The following is a 24,027-nucleotide window of genomic DNA, read 5'->3' as shown; positions in this document are numbered from 1 at the left end:
CCCTCTTGTGGGGCTTAAGGATTGGTTCCCCCCTCCTATCTTCTTAGATGCTGCTCCACAGAACTGGAACCAGTCATCAAGACTGGCTCCTAAAAAATGAAAGTGTCACCTCTCAGGGTCTTCCAACTTCTAATTTCATGAAACGTCACACACATACCTTTTAGTTTTTAAAATATAAAGGAGTTTTAAAATTTTGTTTTGAGTGGGAGAAATTACAGATTTTTAAAAAGAAAAATCCTTGGTATTTGTTGGAGTTTAATTAGTAAACCTAATATTATTTAGTATATTTGTCTCTGCAACCTTAAAAAATTCTAGATAGCCATTGCCTTCAGTAAATGTGTATTCCTTCTGAAGGGAATCTCATTATCTCTCTCTGTCTCTCTCCCTTCACTCTATGGAAAGTTTACAGGAAGGATTCAAATTAGTTCTACAATCTGCAGCTGAAGTCTTTTTCTCTGCCTACACTTTGTTTCTAGAAGGAAATTTGGCAAAGTTTACCAAGACAGTTTGACCCAGCTATTCAATTTTAAGGAGTTTATTCTATGAAAAGAACAAGGGATGCTCTCAGATTTCTGTCAAGGATATTAATTTCACAGTTACTTGTAATCATTAAAAATAGAAACAATATACATCTAAAAATAGAGGAATGATGAAATAAATGATTACAGCTACGCAATATAATGCATCCTTTAAAAATCTTATTTTGAAAACTATTTCATGATTTGGAAAATGAAACAAAACAAAACACACAAAAAAACAACCATTGAAACTGTTTTTATTGCAATCCAAAATGTAGGTTAAATATGAGTGACTCTGTGTGGCATAAGTAACAGAAAAAGTAAGTATAAGCTAGCATTCCAGATCTTTATCCAGTTTTCTGTAGTGGAATGGTAGATTTTTACATTTTTTAAAATGGAGGTCTTGGAAATACAGCCTTGAGACCTTATTCCTAACTCTACCTCGAACATAGTTATAAACCCTGAGCATGCCATTGATAATGTTCTTCCAAATGTTTCTATAGGAGCATGTATTATTTTATTTGTTCATTCATTTAATCAATAAGCATATAGTGACTGTTAAGTACCAAGCACTCTTCTTCGTTCTGAGGAGATAAAGTAAACAAAACAGAAAAGACATGTTCCATGCTCTGCCCAGGGTTTAGAATTCTTTAAAATTAGGAAGAATCATTCTTTAAAATTTCATTTCATTTGGCCCAGTAATTTTATTTCTGGGAATCTACCCTAAGGAAACAATCAAGAAAACAAAATAAAATTATCATACAGAATTAGTAGATTCTCAACAGTAGGGAGATGGTTAAAGTAATAATAGCATATTCATATAATGGAATAATATTAATAGGAAGCTACTACCATTATGTTACTGAAGAGTTTTAATAACATGAGAAAATGTTATTAATGTTTTTCATTAATATCAATGGAAAAAATAACCCACCAAATTACCTAGAATCTTACTTCAGTAATATAGTGAAATAGTCATAAAAAGAGAAATTCAAATGTTAACAGGTGTTACTTTTGCATGGTGGAGTAGTGGGTGATTTGTATTTTTGTGTCTATGTTCTTCATGAACGAAGTCTAATTTTATAATGAGGAAAACCATGTTGCTTTTATTTTTTAAGATAATTCAAAGATTATCTGTTAAAAATGCAAGGAGCATACAAAAAGGTAATTTAACGTTTCCTCCAAGTCGGCATTGCCACAGCAGAGTAGAGATCATTCATATGGAGAGAGCTGGAAGCCTCTTCCTTTCTAAAACATTCTAGGGAAAGAATAGATGACCATGCCTGTAGGAGAGCTAGATTCATGGGAGAACCTAAGGGGATTAATTCACTCTGCTCATGAGCAGAAAAGGAAAAACCAGAAGGAGCATTGGGGAACCTAGAGACACAGCCTTGAGGCAATCTGACTGTACTTGAACTCCAACCCTGAGCATGCCATTGATAACCTGCACATCAGGCACAAGTGGCATTTTTTTGTTGTCACCAGAGATCTTCTGATTTTACTGAGGGTGTCACAGTGGGTCAGGGTCCTGTGTGTGGTTTGCCGAGAGACAAACAGCAGAGCCTGAGGTGTCAGAGTCAAGGCAGCCACAATCTGGCTCCTTTCACAACCCACTGTGAAGACTTGGACCCTGAATCCTACCCCTCACCTTCGAAGTGCAAAGAGAAAGAGAGGTGCTTGGAACATGTCATTTCTGTATTAGCCAAAGCAGGAGAGCTGTTCGTTGGGGCTCCATCAGCTACTGAATGCTTGGGCTCACACTGACCGTCAGGTCTCCCTTGAGCTCACAAGTATCCAATGAAGTAAATATATCAACTTTCCCTCTAAGTTAGGGATAATCAAGATAGCATGTGTAAAGCTGAAATGGCATCAGGCTTCACTGCACATAAAATCAGTTATACATCACGCTGTGAGTTTTCTAAGTTTAAGCGGGCTGAGAAGTTAAAGGAGCAAGTCACTGCAGAAAGACTTACAGGTGTACCTGACATCCAGCAAAACAAATATCTAAAAACCAGAGTAGCATAAGAGAGAAATTCTCAAAACAATTCATTTCAGTATCAGTTCGAGTAATTGGTTTCTCTTCTACATTTAAAATATAAATTGACTCACCATAATTTATTTTACACATTACATATTAAGCACATAAGAGTTGCATAAAGGGAACTTAAAAATCAGCATTTGGATATCACTGTAAAAGAAACATAGTTTTCTCTGATTTAAAAAGAGATTTGGCTATAGAACCCACTTAAATCAATTATAAATTTTATACAAAAGAGTTCAATAATTTGGGGAAAAAATTTTTGAAGCTTTTCTCTTAGCTTCTTCTTTGGGTTTCTCATATTTATTTATCTCAGCAAGGCCATCAGAAGGACCCATTTCAAAATTGCAGTGGCAGGTGTTTTAAACATACCTCTACATCTTAGGTAAACATTTAACACTTGTGAACCCATAGATATACACATTAGAGACCTAGGGCACTCACAAAAAGTCAATACAAATAGAGCTATGCTCTAATAATGAGTTTTCCATCACGCCACCTTAGGACCCATTTGAAAATGCCAACATTTTCACTATTAATCAGCTTCTGGAACCCTAGCCTGTTGGATGCAGGAAAGAGCTCTCAATTGCCTTTGATTGCCTTTGCCAAGCATGTTTCTCTATGGATACAGACAGTCTAGAAACATTGGCCTTACATGGCAAGAGAAATTTTGAAAAACTCCTGGATCCTATATGTGGAGTTCCTTAAGAACACAGCTGCCTCTCATTCCTGAATGAGAGCTCCTAGCAGCACAGACAGACCTTAATTAGAATTCTGCATTTTACGATTCTAACGGAATGCTCTTAACATACAAATAATGTTAGAGGGGTGTGATGGGAGCAGAAAGCCCCTGAATCTTCAGGAAAAAAGTGAAAATGAGGAATTTTGCCTACAGGTACTCAAAACTGGAAAGCATGAAGAGGCTGCACAGCAGAAGCGCAGACCTGCAGGGACTCACAGTGCCCAGGGCAGGGCCGGGCCCTTGGCTACACCCTGGGGATCCCCTCCAGGCTGTAAAGGCAGAGAGAGAAGGAATATACAGAAAGAAGCAAAGCAGGAGTTGAAAGGAAAACTGTCAGGGAGACGAGTGGAGAGGGGGGGAAAAAAGAGTTAAATGAAGGAAAAAGGTGGGGGGGAGGATGTTTCCAGGCGACTCAGTAGTAAAGAATCTACCTGCCCATGCAGGAGATGCAAGTTCAATGCCTATGTGGGAAAGATGGAGAAGAGAATGGCAACCCACTCCAGGATTCTTGCCTTGAAAATCCCATGGACAGAGGGGCCTGGCGGGCTACAGTCCATGGCGTTGCAAAGAGTCAGACATGACTGAGTGATTGTACACACACATGTACATGTAATGGAAAGGAGACAGGTGACCAGTGGAAAGGAGTAGAAAAGAAAAGAGAGATAGAAAAGCATCAGATAAGATGAAAATCCCCCATCAACAACTGACTCAGCTAGCTGTCAGTACAAATCCAGGGTACAAGTGGTCAACCTCCTCCTTGAATCATGCACTACTCAACCCTGAAGCTCCATAGCAATGCTACCTTCCTTTCGAGATACCTTTTCCCTTTTTCCACAAAGGTCAAGCTCACCTATCGAAGGCCACAGCCGTCATGGAGTAAATACTGGCAAAGACAGCAGCAATGGGGAAGAAGTTGTGGAATTTGCAGTAGAACAGGCCATAGTACCACTCGTTGTGGACAGCGTAGGTGAAGTTCACCACTGTATTGAATGCAGCCATGGAGGCCTCTGCGAAGGCCAGGTTCACCAGGAAGTAGTTGGTAACTGTCCTCATTCTCTTGTGGGCCAAGATGATCCACATCACCACCACGTTGCCCACCACGGAGGTCACCACGATGACTGTGTAGGCAGCTGCCCAAAGGACAATTTGCCAGGCCGGCTGCACAAACTGGTTAGGCTCCGAGATGTTGGTGGAGATGTTTGGGAAGAGGTCTGCGTCCACTGGGAGGACATTATCCATTCTTCTGCTAAGCGATTAAGCCCTCCTCTCTATACACACACACACCCTTTCGTAGCAGGGTCCTGAGCCAGCGCCTGAGGTCAAAAAGTCCTGTTTAACCCAGACGGGAGGGCTCGCAGGCTCTTTCTGGACAGATCCCTTTCCTTACAAGCAGAAGACTTGACGCTCAAATAAAATCTTCTAGATGTGCTGTATATCCTTGGCTTTGAATGCCTCCACTTTTAAGCTTCAGGAAGCGCTTGAGTTCTGTAATCTTCAAAACAGCGTCTCTCCTGCGTTGAGCTGGAACAGAGAAAGAAATTCCACGGGTCACGGTTCCAGGAAGCAGGAGACACCCCTCCACCTTACTGCACCTGCTGCTGCTTGCAAATGCTGTTCTTCCTGCCTGCAGCGAGAAAGGCAAAAGCCCTGTGCTGCGTGAGGACCTGGGGGGCGAAGATAAGACTGGGAGGTCTTAGTCAGAGCACGACCCGTAAAAGTCAGAGTCTATGGCCGGGATTCTGGGGCCCTGGGTCCAGCTGGAGATTTTTTCCTCCTCTTTCATTACAGCCGCCGCCGCTGCCGCCGCCGCCGCCTGCAGCTTTGCAGGCGCCTCTTGGCTCAAGTCCTGCTCGGCTTGGGAGTTAGCAGAACCTTGGCAGGCTGCGCCCGAGGTCTTTATAACAGGCTGTCGTGACGTCACCGAGAAGGGGCCGTACCTGGGCTGCGTACTCGCCAGCCCTCTTTCATAGGGCCGCAGCTGCACTATCTGTCGACAACCGGCTCGCTGCACCATCGCAGCCACCAAGCCTTTTGCTGCTACCTGCCGTGGGAGTCTGCAAACCGAGCGTGCTCCCAACCCAGTCCTGGAGGGGGCGCTAGCTAGGTCGCCTTGGAGTAACTGCGCCAGATGGGGTCCGCAGGTGGAAGCACAGATGAACCAAAGGGGAAAAGAAGGATTTGGGAAGGAGCTGCAGGGATGGACACCCAACATCCGAAGAGGGCGGGAAGGCTGCCGTAACTCTGCAGAGGCCCCTGCCTCTGGTGGTTGGAGTTGGCGGTGTGTGGGGGTAAGGTGCCGACGCTGCGCTCCCCACCTCGCTCCAGCCCGAAACACTCCGCAAATACTCTGTTCCTTTCCCTAGTAGACCGAATCCCTGGGAAGCAGTGATAGGTTCTAAGCTATGGAGAACATCTTCCTCAGCTCCCCTGGGAACTTGGCCCCTTGCTCCGTGAAATGCTCCAGCTAAGCTCTCCAGATGAGGCCCCTGCGCAGGCAGTGGGGACTGGACTGAGCTCTCTGCTAACTAGTCTGTTTCCCAGACGCGCAGCTCTGGGCTCTCTGCCAGCAACCCCTGTCTCGCGTTTGCGGTCCAGCGACCTGCAGTCTCTGCCTCTGAGCCTCCCGGGCCCAGAGCCCATCTCCGGGTAGCGTCGGGGATCGTCCTCCTCTCCCCAACCCCGCTGCCGAGTTTGCATAAACACTGGAGGACAGGTCTGCCAGTCTTCGCTCCCCACTCCATACCCAGCCCTGGTGGGCTTTAAGACCTTGTCTCCCACTCCAAGGTCTTTCAAATGGCCGAGCTGGCACAGGGTCCAGAGCGGAGCTAGGAAGGGCTTCCCAGTAGGTGCCACTCATTTCGCAGAAACCGAGATGGACTAAGGTTCGGAGAGTGTTTTAGTCAGACTACTTGGGAGGTGAGGTTCCTCGGGCACTTGAATCTTCCAAGACTTTCTAGCGTCCATCTGCCCCTCTGCCCGATCTCCCACCTTTCACTGCAGAGACTCGGAACTGCGGAATGCGGGCTGGGATGGGTGCGGAAGCTCGGCTGTAAGGCAGCACTCTCCTGGGACCGGCCTTTATGCACTAGTCCTGCCTGGTTGCATCTCTCCTTCCAGTTCAGTTCAGTCCTTCAGTCGTGTCCGACTTTTTGCGACTCCGTGGTCAGGCTTCCCTGTCCTTCACTAGCTCCCTCAATTTTGCTCAAACTCATGTCCATTGAGTCAGTGATGCCATCCATCATCCTCTGTCGTCCCCTTCTCCTCCTGCCTTCAATCTTTCCCAGCATCAGGGTCTTTCACAATGAGTCAGTTCTTCACATTAGGTGGCCAAAGTATTGGAGTTTCAGCTTCAGCATCAGTCCTTCCAATGAATATTCAGTTGATTTCCTTTAGGATTGACTGGTTTGGTCTTCTTGTAGTCCAAGGGACTCTCAAGAGTCTTCTCCAACACCACAGTTCAAAAGCATCAGTTCTTTGACGCTCAGCTTTCTTTATAGTCCAACTCTCACATCCATACATGACTACTGGAAAAACCATATCTTTGACTAGATGGACCTTTGTTGGAAAAGTAATGTCTTTGCTTTTATGAGTACGCTGTCTAGTCTGGTCATAGCTTTTTTTCCAAGGAGCAAGCGTCTTTTAATTTCATGGCTGCAGTCACCACCTGCAGTGATTTTGGAGCCCAAAAAATAAAGTCTCTCACTGCTTCCATTGTTTTCCCAATTATCTGCTGTGAAGTGATGGGACTGGATGCCATGATCTTAGTTTTTTGAATGTTAACTTTTAAGCCAGCTTTCTCACTCTCCTCTTTCACTTTCATCAAGAGGCTCTTTAGTTCCTCTTTGCTTTCTGCCATAAGGGTGGTGTCACTGCATATCTGAGGTTATTGATATCTCTCCCAACAATCTTGACTCCAACTTGTGCTTCATCCAGCCCAGCATTTCGTATAAAGTACCTTGCATTTAAGTTGAGTAAGCAAGGTGACAATATACAGCCTTGATGTACTCTTTTCCTAACTTGGAACCAGTCTGTTGTTCCATGTCTGATTCTAACTGTTGCTTCTTGACCTGCATACAGGTTTTGCAGGAGGCAGGTAAGGTGGTCTGGTATTTCCATCTCTTGAAGAATTTTCCAGTTTGTTGTGATCCACACATCGAAGGCTTTGGTGTAGTCAATAAAGCAGAAGTAGATGTTTTTCTGTAACGCTCTTGCTTTTTCTATGATCCAACGAATGTTGGCAATTTGATTTCTGGTTCCTCTGCCTTTTCTAAATCCAGACTGAACAACTGGAGGTTCACAGTTTACCTACTGTTGAAGCTTGGCTTGGAGAATTTTGAGCTTTATTTTGCTAGCATGTGAGATGAGTACAACAGTGCAATAGTTTGAACATTCTTTGGCATTGCCTTTCTTTGGGATTGAAATGAAAACTGACATTTTCCAGTCCTGTGGCCACTGCTGAGTTTTCCAAATTTGCTGGTATAATGAGTGCAGCACTCTCACAGGTGCAAATCTTTTAGGATTTGAAATAGCTCAACTGGAATTCCATCACCTCCACTAGTTTTGTTCCTAGTGATGCTTCCCAAGGCCCACTTGACTTTGCATTCCAGGATGTCTGGCTCTAGGTGAGTGATCACACCATCATGGTTATCTGGATCATTAAGATCTTTTTTGTACAGTTCTTCTGTGTATTCTTGCCACCTCTTCTTAATCTGTTCTGCTTCTGTTAGGTCCATACCATTCCTGTCCTTTATTGAGCCCATCTTTGCATGAAATATTCCCTTGTTATCTCTAATTTTCTTGAAGAGATCTCTAGTCTTTCCCATTTTATTGTTTTTCTCTATTTCTTTGCATTGATCACTGAGGAAGGCTTTCTTATCTCTCCTTGCTATTCTTTGGAACTCTCCATTCAAATGGGTATATCTTTCCTTTCAGATATATCTGATTTTTTTTTCCAGATATTTCTTTTCAGATTCCTTTGCAGATTCCTTCAGAATCCCCCCAAAATTCCTTTTTCAGATATTTCCTTTCAGATATATCTCTCCTTCCAGCAAGCAAAATATCTCCAGGAAGGGCTAATGTTCAGAAATGTATTATATGGGTTTATACTGGGCTACAATTAAATTATTTCGGGGAATCTGCTAGTTAACTCAGATTTTGTTGCATTCTCACATTTCCATGTTTACATGGGTCTCATCATGCACTGTCTGATCCTCCAAGCGCCCTTAAACCCTGAAAAGAAAACTCTAGTGATACCTTGAAGAGAACAATGCCCCCTTATTCAGAGAAGCAGTAAATGAGAGCCTTTTTGTGGAAGGGAGCACCATCTTGTCCACTCTGGATCTGTCATTGCTGCTTCCACACCTCCCAGAGTTGACAGAGTGTGAATGTGCGTGTGTCTCCACCTCTGATTTTTCCTTCCAAGCTGTCTTAAAGCTATCTTTTCTTTTTTCTCCCTGTCTGGTGGAGGCAGGCTGACTTTTTCTAAAGGAATTTTACTCAGTGTTTGAGGGTAGTTTGGAAGAAAGAGAATAAACCCTAAGTATATAATAAATGTTATAAAACAATTTTAAATAAGCTAAAAAGTAGGAATTTATCTATTAATCCTCCATTTGTGGGGCAAGATGACACCTTGAACCAGGTACTTCTGTGCTATGGACATAGCCTCACAAACATTTACAGTCTAGTGACAGAAAAGAGACAGATACCTACACAACAGGCAGTATTATGATGAGCAAAGGTATCGGGCCTGGAGAAGAGGGAGGTATCTAACCCAGACAATGAGGGGAGCCGGGGAACAGGGTAGAAAGTCACCTCTGTGGATAAGCCTGAAGAATGTTAAGGATGAGAAGAGAATGAGGATGAAAGGGAGGGTGATATACCATTTATGTTTCATATGTCAAATCATGTTGCTCTGCTTGAAGTCTCATAGATGCAGCTCACTTAGAAGAACACCTACATTTATTATTCTGGCCTTCAAGGGTTTGCATTCCTGGCCCTAAAGAGTGGGTGAAGCTAGCTTGGGTGGCTCCTTCCTGTTCTTGGATCCTCATGGCATGTAGTATGTCCTATTTATGACTTGCTAATTTCTTTCCCAGGAAAAACAAAGCATGTTCATATGATACTTTCAGCCATACAATAGCAAGAAGTGTCCTTAATTCTCACACCTGCCCCCAAGCAGTGACTTTCTCTGGCATTGCCCCTTACCCAAATAAGGAATAATTTTGCAAAAGTGTATCAATAAAATCCTATATATATTTTTATTCTCTAAGAGTTGATATTTTTCTTTTCTACTCAACTTCCTCTTTGACACACAATACAGACCCATAAGGCTCAAAGAAAATTCTGTTTACAACCTAGTATAAATTCTTTCTAATTAGTCCAGGCCCTTTAATACTATATAGACAGACCTACAAACCACAATATCCATAATATACAATATAGGAATTTCACTATTGTTTGAATCTTATTTTTCTCACTCAAAACATTATTTGGATGCTTCACAGTTATACTTATATGAAAATTTACTTTGCTTCCAGTTTTAGCTACTAAAGACAAGGCTACAATAAACAATTTTTATGTCTTTGCAGTTCAATACTTTATTTCAATGGGATAAACTCCAAGTGGAATTGTTAGGTAATGGATTGTATTTATATTTATATGCACATGTGCATATGTGTTGTGTGTTTCTATTTTATGTTACAGATTACATTCTAAAAGGATATAATACTATTAATATCACTAATGACTAGATCACTGTTTTCCCACATCACCTACAGTAATATATAATAAGGGTTTTGTCAGTCTGAAATATGCAAAGTATGATAGCTTTGCTAATACATGCTGTTTATTTTTCTGACTACTAGAGAATTTGAACTTCTTTAATATTTTTTGGCTGTGTGAATTTTCCCTTCTCTAAACTGTCATTCATATTCCTTTTTTCCTTTCTGTGTTGGATTGCTTTCTGGTCATTTTTTTTTCTAAGTGTTCCTTGTATGTTATATGTATAAACATTTTTATGTCTTGAATGTTTCAAATATTTTTTCTGGTGACATTTAGTCTTTAATTCACCTGGAGTTTATTATTTTATATTATGTAAAATACTTTTTTCATATTGCAAGCTCATTTTCACGGCTCCATTTTCCTAGTGAATTAAATAATTATCCTTGTCACAGAATAAATTTTGAATATATGTGATTTAATATTTATATTCTCCAGTCTTTCCCACTGATCTATTTATGCATTCCTAGAGCAACATTATACATATAATTCATATACATATAATATAGTTTTCCTAGCCCCCTTGCAATTAGGCAGAGCCTTATGACTAATTTGGGCTTTCCTGGTGGCTCAGCTGGTAAGGAATCCACCTGCAATGTGCGACCTGGGATCGATCCCTGGGTTGGGAAGATCCCCTGGAGAAGTGAATGGCAACCGACTCCAGTATTCTGGCCTGCAGAATTCCATGGACTGTATAATCCATGCGGTCACAAAATTCGAACATGACTGAGCAACTTTATCACTTTACTTTATGACTAATTCAGCCAATAGATTGTTAGTGGAAATGATACATGTCACTTTCAGGCTGACACATAGAAGTATGTGAAGGCTGCTGCTGCTGCTAAGTCGCCTCCGTCGTGTCCGACTCTGTGCGACCCCATAGGCGGCAGCCCAGCAGGCTCCCCTGTCCCTGGGATTCTCCAGGCAAGAACACTGGAGTGGGCTGCCATTTAGGGGACAGTAAAAGAAAAAGAGAGTAAGAGAGAGAGACCTCTCCACATGGTGTCACCTGCTAAGTCCCAAATGATGCAGCTACACGAGAGCAAGTCCTGATCACCTGGAGTTCCTGGACTGCTGTGTAACACAGGCCCCTGCCAAATCACTTTGGACATGTGGCATCAACAAGGAGTGAATTCTTGTGTTAATACACCGTGTATGCATGCTCAGTTGCGTCTGACTCTATGGAACCCCATGGACTGTAACCCGCCAGGTTCTTCTGTCCATGGGATTCTCGAGGCAAGATTACTGGAGCTGGTAACCATTCCCTTCTCCAGGGGATCTTCCTGACCCGAGGATCGCGCCCGCGTCTCCTTGCACTGGCAGGTGGATTCTTTAACTCTGTGCCACCTGAGAATCCATCAGGGTTTGCAAGTCCATTCTCTACATCTGTGTCTCTATTCCTGTCCTGAAACTAGGTTCATCAGAACCATTTTTCTAGATTCCACATATATGTGTGTTAATGCACAACATTTGTTTTTCTCTTTCTGACTTATGTACGATAGACTCTAGGTTCATCCATATCACTACAAATGGCCCAATTTTGTTCCCTTTTATGGCTAATATTCCACTGTACATAAGTACCAACACAACTAACACAGCACTATAAAGCAATTATACTCCAATAAAAAAAATAGTTACCAATAAACCCCACCACGGTTTGGGATTAATTTGTTGCTCATCCTGATACAGTAGCTTAACCTGACTAATACAGAAATAAAATAAGGCAAATTCACATAAGTGTTTACTTCCTGCTTGTCTTATCTATTTGGGGGGATCATATTTAAATTTTAGTATTTTTAATCCAGTTTGAAAGATTCCAAACAAAATAAACTACATTGGTATTCTAACTGGAACTGCCTTAAATTTATTTAATTTTGACAAAATTGACATTTTTTATTCTAAATTTTTCTTTGAAGAACATGAGATGCCTTTCCATTTCTTCTAGTCTTGCTTTATTCCTTTCAAAAAGGTTTTATAATTTTGGTTAAAATAGATCCAGTCTTTTGATTAAGTGTATTTCCATGTGCTTTTTTCCCATGTAAAGTATTTTCATTTTTTACCCTAGATTAAAGAAAAGCTATCAACTTCTGCATATATGTACTGGTTTGTATGTGTCTGTGTATGTCCTAGGCATCTTTCTAAATTTCTCGTTCATTCTAGTGTTTTTCACTTGAATTTCTTTAGTTTTCAATCACATCGTTAACTTTTGCTTGTCTTATTGAATTTCCTTTTGCTTCCAAGACACAGTTGAATTCAAAACAGTGATAACAGGTATTTTCATACAGTTTCTGAAGATAATTAGAATGTCTTTGATTTTTTAGCATTTAAGATATTTGTTGTTAAATTGGCTAAGTAGTCTTTTATGTTTAAATAGCTTCCTTCTACTTTACTTTGCCTTGAAATTTGCATTGGAATGTCTTGTAATTTCTTTTTTAAAATGCCTTTTTCAGTATTTGTTTTTTTTTTTTTTTTCCCATTTATTTTTATTAGTTGGAGGCTAATTACTTTACAGCATTGCAGTGGTTTTTGTCATACATTGAATTAGCCATGGATTTACATGTATTCCCCATCCCGGTCCCCCCTCCCACCTCCCTCTCCACCCCATCCCTCTGGGTCCTCCCAGTGCACCAGGCCTGAGCACTTGTCTCATGCATCCAACCTGGGCTGGTGATCTGTTTCACCCTAGATATACATGTTTCGATGCTGTTCTCTTGAAACATCCCACTCCCGGGTTCTCCCATAGAGTCCACAAGTCTGTTCTATACATCTGAGTCTCTTTTTCTTTTTTTGCATATAGGGTTATCGTTACCATCTTTCTAAAGTCCATATATATGTGTTAGTATACTGTAATGGTCTTTATCTTTCTGGTTTACTTCGCTCTGTATAATGGGCTCCAGTTTCACCCATCTCATTAGAACTGATTCAAATGAATTCTTTTTAACGGCTGAGTAATATTCCATGGTGTATATGTACCACAGCTTCCTCATCCATTCATCTGCTGATGGGCATCTAGGTTGCTTCCATGTCCTGGCAATTATAAGCAGTGCTGCGATGAACACTGGGGTGCACGTGTCTCTTTCAGATCTGGTTTCCTTGGTGTATATGCCTAGAAGTGGTATTGCTGGGTCATATGGCAGTTCTATTTCCAGTTTTTTAAGAAATCTCCACACTGTTTTCCATAGCGGCTGTACTAGTTTGCATTCCCACCAACAGTGTAAGAGGGTTGTCTTTTCTCCACACCCTCTCCAGCATTTATTGCTTGTAGACTTTTGGATAGCAGCCATCCTGACTGGCGTGTAATGGTACCTCATTGTGGTTTTGATTTGCATTTCTCTGATAATGAGTGATGTTGAGCATCTTTTCATGTGTTTTTTAGCCATCCGTATGTCTTCCTTGGAGAAATGTCTGTTTAGTTCTTTGGCCCATTTTTTGATTGGGTCATTTATTTTTCTGGAGTTGAGCTGGAGGAGTTGCTTGTATATTTTTGAAATTAATCCTTTGTCTGTTGCTTCATTTGCTATTATTTTCTCCCAATCTGAGGGCTGTCTTTTCACCTTGCTTATAGTTTCCTTTGTTGTGCAAAAGCTTTTAAGTTTCATTAGGTCCCATTTGTTTATTTTTGCTTTTGTTTCTAAAATTCTGGGATGTGGGTCATAGAGGATCCTGCTGTGATTTATGACGGAGAGTGTTTTGCCTATGTTCTCCTCTAGGAGTTTGATAGTTTCTGGTCTTACATTTAGATCTTTAATCCATTTTGAGTTTATTTTTGTGTATGGTGTTAGAAAGTGTTCTAGTTTCATTCTTTTACAGGTGGTTGACCAGTTTTCCCAGCATCACTTGTTAAAGAGGTTGTCTTTTTTCCATTGTATATCCTTGCCTCCTTTGTCGAAGATAAGGTGACCATAGGTTCGTGGATTTATCTCTGGGCTTTCTATTCTGTTCCATTGATCTATACTTCTGTCTTTGTGCCAGTACCATACTGTCTTGATGACTGTGGCTTTGTAGTATAGTCTGAAGTCAGGCAGATTGATTCCTCCAGTTCCATTCTTCTTTCTCAAGGTTACTTTGGCTATTCGAGGTTTCTTGTATTTCCATACAAATTGTGAGATTATTTGTTCTAGTTCTGTGAAAAATACCGTTGGTAGCTTGATAGAGATTGCATTGAATCTATAGATTGCTTTGGGTAGTATAGCCATTTTGACAATATTGATTCTTCCAATCCATGAACACGGTATATTTCTCCATCTGTTTGTGTCCTCTTTGATTTCTTTCATCAGTGTTTTATAGTTTTCTATGTATAGGTCTTTTGTTTCTTTAGGTAGATATACTCCTAAGTATTTTATTCTTTTTGTTGCAATGGTGAATGGTATCGTTTCCTTAATTTCTCTTTCTGTTTTCTCATTGTTAGTGTATAGGAATGCAAGAGATTTCTGTGTGTTAATTTTATATCCTGCAACTTTACTGTATTCATTGATTAGCTCTAGTAATTTTCTGGTAGAGTCTTTAGGGTTTTCTATGTAGAGGATCATGTCATCTGCAAACAGAGAGAGTTTCACTTCTTCTTTTCCTATCTGGATTCCTTTTACTTCTTTTTCTGCCCTGATTGCTGTGGCCAACACTTCCAAAACTATGTTGAATAGTAGTGGTGAGAGTGGGCACCCTTGTCTTGTTCCTGATTTCAGGGGAAATGCTTTCAATTTTTCACCATTGAGGGTGATGCTTGCTATGGGTTTGTCATATATAGCTTTTATTATGTTGAGGTATGTTCTTCTATTCCTGCTTTCTGGAGAGTTTTAATCATAAATGGATGTTGAATTTTGTCAAAGGCTTTTTCTGCATCTATTGAGATAATCATATGGTTTTTATCTTTCAATTTGTTAATGTGGTGTATTACATTGATTGATTTGCGGATATTAAAGAATCCTTGCATTCCTGGGATAAAGCCCACTTGGTCATGGTGTATGATTTTTTTAATATGTTGTTGGATTCTGTTTGCTAGAATTTTGTTAAGGATTTTTGCGTCTATGTTCATCAGTGATATTGGCCTGTAGTTCTCTTTTTTTGTGGCATCTTTGTCTGGTTTTGGAATTAGGGTGATGGTGGCCTCATAGAATGAGTTTGGAAGTTTACCTTCTTCTGCAATTTTCTGGAAGAGTTTGAGTAAGATAGGTGTTAGCTCTTCCCTAAATTTTTGGTAGAATTCAGCTGTGAAGCCATCTGGTCCTGGGCTTTTGTTTGCTGGAAGATTTCTGATTACAGTTTCGATTTCCTTGCTTGTGATGGGTTTGTTAAGATCTTCTATTTCTTCCTGGTTCAGTTTTGGAAAGTTATACTTCTCTAAGAACTTGTCCATTTCTTCCAAGTTGTCCATTTTAGTGGCATAGAGCTGCTGGTAGTAGTCTCTTATGATCCTTTGTATTTCAGTGTTGTCTGTTGTGATCTCTCCATTTTCGTTTCTAATTTTGTTAATTTGGTTCTTCTCCCTTTGTTTCTTAATGAGTCTTGCTAATGGTTTGTCAATTTTGTTTATTTTTTCAAAAAACCAGCTTTTAGCTTTGTTGATTTTTGCTATGGTCTCTTTAGTTTCTTTTGCATTTATTTCTGCCCTAATTTTTAAGATTTCTTTCCTTCTACTTACCCTGGGGTTCTTCATTTCTTCCTTCTCTAGTTGCTTTAGGTGTAGAGTTAGGTTATTTATTTGACTTTTTTCTTATTTCTTGAGGTAGGCCTGTAATGCTATGAATCTTCCCCTTAGCACTGCTTTTACAGTGTCCCATAGGTTTTGGGTTGTTGTGTTTTCATTTTCATTCATTTCTATGCATGTTTTGATTTCTTTTTTGATTTCTTCTATGATTTGTTGGTTATTCAGAAGCGTGTTGTTTAGCCTCCATATGTTTGAATTTTTAATAATTTTTTTCCTGTAATTGAGATCCAGTCTTACTGCACTGTGGTCAGAAAAGATGACTGGAATGGTTTCAATTTTTTTGAATTTACCAAGACTAGATTTATGGCCTATGATGTGATCTATTCTGGAGAAGGTTCCGTGTGCACTTGAGAAAAAGGTGAAGTTGATTGTTTTGGGGTGAAACGTCCTATAGATGTCAATAAGGTCTAGCTGGTCCATTGTGTCCTTTAAAGTTTGTGTTTCCTTGTTTATTTTCTTCAGTATTTGTTGAAACAAATGTGTCATTTTTTTTTTTTTTTTCACTAACTTGGTGCAGTGGATTAACTGGATAGATTTCCCAACACTGACCCAAACACTGACCTACCCTAACCTTTCTGACATGAATTCTGCTTCAGTTCAGTTCAGATCAGTCGCTCAGTCATGTTTGACTCTTTGCAACCCCATGGACTGCAGCACACCAGGCTTCCCTGTCCATCAACAACTCCCAGAGCTTGCTGAAACTCATGTCCATTGAGTCGGTGATGCCATCCAACCATCTCATCCTCTGTCATCCTCTTCTCCTTCCTTCAATCTTTCCCAGCATCAGAGTCTTTTCCAATGAATTATTTCTTCTCATCATGTGGTCAAAGTATTGGAGTTTCAGCTTCAGCATTAGTCTTTCCAGTGAATTTTCCAGTGAATATTCAGGACTGATTTCCTTTAGGATGGACTGGTTGGATCTCCTTGCAGTCCAAGAGACTCTCAAGAGTCTTCTCCAAAAGCATCAATTCTTCAGTGCTCAGCTTTCTTTATGGTCCAGCTCTCACATCCATACATGACTACTGGAAAAACCACAACTTTGACTAGATGGACCTTTGTCATCAAAGTAATGTCTCTCCTTTCTAATATGTTGTCTAGGTATTTTCTTCCAAGGAGCAAGTGTCTTTTAATTTCATGGCTGCAATCACCATCTGCAGTGATTTTGGAGCCCCCAAAATAAAGTCTCTCACTGTTTCCATTGTTTCTCCATGTATTTGCCATGGAGTGATGGGACCAGATGCCATGATCTTAGTTTTTGCATGCTGAATTTTAAGCCAGCTTTTTCACTCTCCTCTTTCAACTTCATCAAGAGGCTCTTTAGTTCCTCTTCACTTTCTGTCATAAGGGTGGTGTCATCTGCATATCTGAGCTTATTGATATTTCTCCCAGCAATCTTGATTCCAGCTTGTGCTTCATCCAGTCCAGCATTTCTCATGATGTACTGTGCATATAAGTTAAATAAGCAGGGTGACAGTATACAACCTTGATGTACTCCTTTTCCTTTTGGAACCTGTCTGTTGTTTCATGTACAGTTCTAACTGTTGCTTCTTGACTTGCATACAGATTTCTCAGGAGGCTGCTAAGGTTGTCTGGTATTACACAGTCAAAGGCTTTGGCGTAGTCAATAAAGCAGAAGTAGGTATTTTTCTGGAATTCTCTTGCTTTTTGTATGATTCAATGGATGTTGGCAATTTGATCTCTGGCTCCTCTGCCTTTTCTATATCTGGCTTGAACATCTGGAAGTTCATGGTTCACATACTATTGAAGCCTGGCTTGGAGAATTTTGAGCATTACTTATTAGCATGTGAGATGAGTGCAATTGTGCAGTAGTTTGAACTTTCTTTGGCATTGCCCTTCTTTGGGATTGGAATGAAAACTGACCTTTTCCAGTCCTGTGGCCACTGCTGAGTTTTCCAAACTCAGCTTGGAAATTCTGCTTGGCCAGGGCTATATTCTGCTTGGCCAAGACTATATCGTTCCTTTGATATACTGCTGGAATCAACTTGCTGATGTTTTATTTAACATTTTTGGGTCTATTTGCTAAGTGAGACTGATGTATAGCTTTCCCCCCTCTTTTCCTTTTTTTTTTTTTTTTATCATGGTATCAGTTTTAGTCTCAAAGAAGGAAATAGCAACCCACTCCAGTGTTCTTGCTGGAGAGTCCCAGGGACGGAGGAGCCTGGTGGGCTGCCAACTATGGGGTCGCAGAGTCGGACACGACTGAAGCGACTTAGCAGCAGCAGCAGCAGCAGTTTTAGTCTCAGTGTTATACATCAAAAAATGAAACATGAAGCAGCTTATCTTTAACTATGGCCAGAAATACTAGTGATCATACCTGAAACAGAAGAACTGACATTACCCAGAAGCTACCTGAAAATGTAACTTCTTGGACCAATACAGAACTAAAAATCTAGGTAGACATTTTAATAAAACTGTAGTCGATTCAGATGCACATTAGAGTTTAGAGAACTTAAAATAAGCCTAAGTGTTATCCAAACTTCCCAGATGATAAGAATATCTTGAATTACTTGTTAAATGTACATATTATAATTTTCCCCCTGAAAAATCTGATTGGTAGGTCTGGGTTTGGTCTCAATGCTCTGTATTTTTATGAAGTATTTTGGGTCAGTCTTCTATTTAACCAAGTTTTGGAACTAAATGAGTCTGTTATTTAAAATCCGGTATGAAACCAGGTGAGTCCTTTCTTCATAGTATGAAAGTTTTCTTCTAATGTTTTTGGTAACTATTACTTCTTCTCCATTAGTCCTTTTTTTCTCCTTTGGAACTCTTATTGTTGGGGTGCTATGTCTCCTGTATTCTACCTTCTACAAATGTTTTAAAATGTCTTAAAAACAATGCCTCACCTCTTGGTGGTAACTAGAATTTAAAAAATGAAATAACAAAATAGAGAATGTCAGAATGCATAACACATAGGATAAGGAAGGGTAAGTATTGTTTTGTGAATTTTTATTTCCATTACAGCCCTGTGTGGATTGAAGTTTGTTTTGTTTTTTTTAAGTTCGAAAGGAATTCTGAAAGTTTCTTTAAAATTTTCTCATGGTTTCTATCTTTTTTATTTTTCTGTTTTGTGTTTAGATGTATTTCTTGTACTTGATTTTCTTTCCCTTGTGTCTTTTAATACAGATGCAGAATATCTTAGCCAAAATGTTTTTGCTTAGTTTCTTGAATCTCCTTACGGATACTTACTGTTATTATAGTGTTTTATTCAAGTGTTTATGTAACTCCTTCAGCAGCTCTCTTACCTGAGCTTGCTTTCTGATTGTCTAGCTTCGATTTTTTTTTTGTCTGCTAGATTCCCTTGCATAGATTGCTGTTTTGTTTCTTATGTTACCAGGGCTCAGGTTGAAGCATTTAAATTGTGGACATTTACTGGTTACCCAGGTCAACAAAGAAGCCGTGGGATTATGGTTAGGGTTAGCCACTCCCTCCCCTCACCACTGGGCTATCAAAGTTCTGCTGTGATATCACCAGGGAGCCTCCCTGACTTCCATTCTCCCAGCCCATGGCTTCCATTTCCCGTTTCAGGGGCAGGGAGACCTACCTTATCCTTTCTATTTCCTTGAGGCCTTTTGAGCATCAGGGAGACTCCCTGGTACACCAGCCTGGGGCAGATATTGACTCTATTTTCAGATCTGAGTGCTCAGATTCCTGTTTCAGTTCTTCCTCCAAGTTTTCGTGCTGATCTCCCAACAAAGTCTTGTCTGAAAGAGGAAGCTTTGCCCAGTTCTATTGTTATCTTAGTTCAACCCCCAGTACAGCCCCAGGATTTACTTTATTCTGAAGAATAGCAAGGGGAGATAAGAAAGCCTTCCTACGTGAACAATGCAAATAAATAGAGGAAAACAATAGAATGGGAAAGACTAGAGATCACCTCAAGAAAATTAGAGTTACAAGGGAATATTTCATGCAAAGATGGTACAATCAAAGACAGAAAAAGTAAGGACCTAACAGAAGCATAAGAGGTTAAGAAGACATGGCAAGAGTACACAGAACTATATAAAAAAGGTCATAATGACCCAGATAACTACAACGGTGTGATCACTCACCTAGAGACAAACATGTTGGAGTGAGAAGTCAAATGGGTCTTAGGAAGCATCACTATGAACAAAACTGGTGGAGGTGATGGAATTCCAGCTATTTCAAATCCTAAAAGCTGATGCTGTAAAAGTGCTGCACTCAATGTGCCAGCAAATTTGGAAAACTCAGCAGTGGCCACAGGACTGAAAAAGGTCAATTTTCATTCCAGTCCAAAAATAGGGCAATGCCAAAGAATGTTCAAACTACTGCACAATTGCACTCATTTCACAAGCTAGCAAAATAATGCTCAAAATTCTCCACGCTAGGCTTCAACAGTACATGAACTGAGAACTGTCAGATGTTCAAGCTGGATTTAGAAAAGGCAGAGGAGTCAGAGATCAAATTGCCAACATCCACTAGATCATCAAAAAAGCAAGAGAATTCCAGAAAAACATCTACTTCTGCTTCATTGACTACACTAAAACCTTTGACTGTGTGAATCACAAGAAACTGTGGGAAATTCTTCAAGAGATGGGAATACCAGACCACCTTACCTGCCTCCTGCAAAACCTGTATACAGGACAAGAAGCAACAGTTAGAACTGGACATTGAACAATGGACTGGTTCCAAATTGGGAAAGGAGTACATCAAGGCTGTACACTGTCACCTTGCTTATTTAACTCATATGCAGAGTACATCTTGTGAAATGCTGGGCTGGATAAAGCACAAGCTGGAATCAAGATTGTTGGGAGAAATATCAATAACCTCAGATATGCAGATGACAACACCCTTATGGCAAAAACTGAAGAGGAACTAAAGAACCTCTTGATGAAGGTGATAGAGGAGAGTGAAAAAGCTGGCTTAAAATTCAACATTCAAAAAACTGAGATCATGGCATCTGGTTTCATCACTTCATGGCAAATGGATGGGGAAAAAATGGAAGCATTTATTTGGGGGCTCCAAAATCACTGCAGAGGGTGACTGCAGCCATGAAATTAAAAGACACTTGCTCCTTGAAAGGAAAGTTATGACCAACCTAGATAGCATATTAAAAAGCAGAGACATTACTTTGCCAGCAAAGGTCCATCTGGTCAAGGCTATGGTTTTTCCAGTAGTCATGTATGGATCTGAGAGTTGGACTATAAAGAAAGATGAGCACTGAAGAGTTCATGCTTTTGGACTGTGGTGTTGGAGAAGACTCTTGAGAGTCCCTTGGACTACAAGGAGATCAAATCAGTCAATCCTAAAGGAAATCAGTCCTGAATAGTCATTGGAACGACTGATGCTGATTTTGATGCTCCAATACTTTGGCCACCTGATGTGAAGAGCCAACTCATTAGAAAAGACCCTGGTGCCGGGAAAAATTGAAGGCAGGAGGAGAAGGGGACGACAGAGGATGAGATGGTTGGATGGCATTGCCAAGTCCATGGATATGAGTTTGAACAAGCTCTGGGAGATGGTGATGGACAGGGAAGCCTGGTGTGCTGCAGTCCATGGGGTCACAAAGAGTCTGACATCAGTGAGCGGCTCATCAACAGCTACCCCTAAGACCTGAAGCCACTTAGACAATGAGAGAGGACACTGGAATTGGCTGAGAAAGGGAGGGCAGTTGCTTTCAGGTCCCCATAAACACTGATCCCCTGAAACCACTAGGATGGAAGTGTCTTCTCCTCTGCTTCAAGTGTTGATCAGTTACGGTTAGTCACTGGCTCCCTTCTTCAGCCATCCTTTCACAAGACAAACTGGTGTGCATTATACTTCTTTCAAATTAGATTGTTAGCTCTTAGAAGGCAGGAAAAATATTATTTAACTATGTATTTGTTAGTACTCCCTTCCATACAGTGTTTTGCCCACAGTGGATGATCTATTGCTGCTGTTCAGTCACGAAGTCAAGCCCGACTCTTTGTGACCCCATGGACTGCAGCATGCCAGGCTTCCCCGTCCTTCATTTTATATATATATATGTATTGAATTACACAAAAATAGTTGAATTTAGAAATGCAGGGAGTCAACAACAGATCAGAAATCATTAAACTATAAATCTTCTCACCACAAAATAACAATAAACAATAATAATAACAGGAGGCAGGGAGAAGAAGAGGAGGATCCCTGGCATTTAACCAGTAATTAATATATGCCAGGCAACGTCCCATGCGCTGCACATATAGTCACTTTATTTGATCTTGTGTCAGCACTTCTTACATAGCAACACTAGTACTATGATTATAACTGTTGGTGGATGTTATTCCTCTCCTACTTCTCCAGGCATGAAAAACTTTTTTCTCAATGCGACTATTTTCCACACAGACCCTTGATCCTCATGGTGTTCTGAGTTATGAGATGCCCCTGAATTGAACTGAAGGTGGTAGGAGTGGGCAGTGTGGTCTGCTCAGCCATAGTAGGAACAGACTCTGTGGTCTGCAAAGCCTTTTGTTTCTTAAAGGGAGGCAGACACAGTTCTGAGCTTAAACCTCATGGGGTGTTGTGAACTCCTTTTCTCTCTCCTTTTCTCTCTCTCTCTTTTTCTCTCTCTCACACACATATACATGCACACACACTCTGCCAACCACATTAAACGAGCCCACACTAGTCAGTTGGTAGATAAAAGGCCATATACAGAAGATCCCAGTTGTACTAAGCCCATCCTGGACCGGATCACAGTCAGTCAATTTCCAGACATAGAGAACAAACTTATGATTACCAAAGGGGAAATGGAAAAGGAGAAGGATAAATTAGGAACTTGTAATTAACAAATATTATTGTATACAAAATAGATAAGCAGTAAGGCATTATTATATAGCATAGGGAACTATATTCAATATCTTATAATAATGTATATGGAAACAAATGGAAAAGGAATGTGAAATCTGTGAAAAAGAAACAAAAATGTGTAAGTGAATCACTTCACTGTACACCAGAAACTAACACAACATTATAAAGCAACTATACTTCAATAAAAATTTAAATAAAATTATAAATTTGATAAAGCTGAGTTTATGTGGGAAATAATGGATTATTTTTTCTTTTTACACTTCATCTGAACTTTTTTGATATTTCCATAAAAAGCACATGCTAATTTTATGACCATAAAAAAATATAAGAATGTGAACAAAATAAAACTCATAGATAGATCCAGTCATGGGTTTATACTATGCCCTACTACATATCTGGATCTTATAAACTGGTTCAGGCTAACTTCCACTTTCATATATATTAGCCCTAAAAGCAATTGAAAGGCAAATGTCTAAGAGTCAAAAGTTGGATGCAAGTGTCATGAAGGCAGTCTTTTTCACAATCTCTATTTACCATCCTTATAATTTATAGAAAAAGCCCTCTCCTTTGGGTCCAGGAGACCAGATACACATTGAGTGTCTAGCTGGGCAAGAGGTAGATGCAGACAATCCCAGGCCAGATAAGATGGTTGGCCATCTTCAACCATTAATTCCTTGTTTAGTTGCATGAAAGATAAAAGAGATAGAAAGAAATCTAATGTTCCTGTTCCTACAGAAAGACAGAGCACGTCCTAAATTGCTTCTCCCCTGCCAGCATACAAGAGTTCTTATGACAGGCTGCTTAGAACTTCTCCCTACAACTCTTTGAGCTTTACAAAGCTAGGGCAGGTAGAGCTCAAGAATGTGCTTCAGAGCCTGATGCCCACAACTCCAAATTCCAAAACCTCTTTGGACCTACTAGAGATGGGCTGAGCAACTGTGCCAGATTGCCTGGACTGAAGAATTTTCCAGGAAGTGGGATTTTCAGTGCTCAGATGAGGAATAGCTCCACAAACCAGGATGTGTTGGTCACGCTTGCTGGAAGTCATGCTTGCTGGAGGTCATTATTAGAGCAGAAAAGGAGGGGATTGATAGGCATCTCTGCTAGGCAGGCAAGGGCTGACTTGGGAACACCTTGGGTCCCCTTGGCCTTTTCCATGGAGACTGTGGACTAGAAGACAGGAACTTCACTGTGAAAATCATATCCCCTCAGATGAGTTGTGAAGAATTCAGCATATGTGAAAGGCAGCTTTTAAATATTATGTGTAAATCCAAAAGCATGAAGGGACTGGTAGGTAAAGTGGTAGCCGAGGAATGTAGCTGTGGCAGATCGAGAAGCCTCTCTCAGAGACAGCTGGTTCCTTAGCTCCAAGTGTGGTTACCAGAGTTAGGGTTCAAAGTGGTCAGATATTCCCATTTTCCAGGGAAAACCAGAACCC

General features: G+C 40.5%; 1 protein-coding gene across 1 annotated transcript in view; it reads right to left on the bottom strand.

The window, feature by feature from the left end:
- The window catches only part of TACR1 (tachykinin receptor 1), a 164,903-nt gene extending 159,574 nt beyond the window's left edge, over window positions 1-5,329 (bottom strand). Inside the window, exon 1 of the mRNA XM_020896706.2 lies at window positions 4,149-5,329. Within this exon, the coding sequence (XP_020752365.1) occupies window positions 4,149-4,537 (389 nt within the window). The 5' untranslated portion in view covers window positions 4,538-5,329. The remainder of the gene's footprint in view (window positions 1-4,148) is intronic.
- Between the last annotated feature and the right edge of the window lie 18,698 nt (window positions 5,330-24,027).

This window comes from Odocoileus virginianus, chromosome 2 (assembly GCF_023699985.2).
Source record: "Odocoileus virginianus isolate 20LAN1187 ecotype Illinois chromosome 2, Ovbor_1.2, whole genome shotgun sequence".
Taxonomy (NCBI): domain Eukaryota; kingdom Metazoa; phylum Chordata; class Mammalia; order Artiodactyla; family Cervidae; genus Odocoileus; species Odocoileus virginianus.
This window is presented reverse-complemented; position numbering and strand designations above follow the sequence as displayed.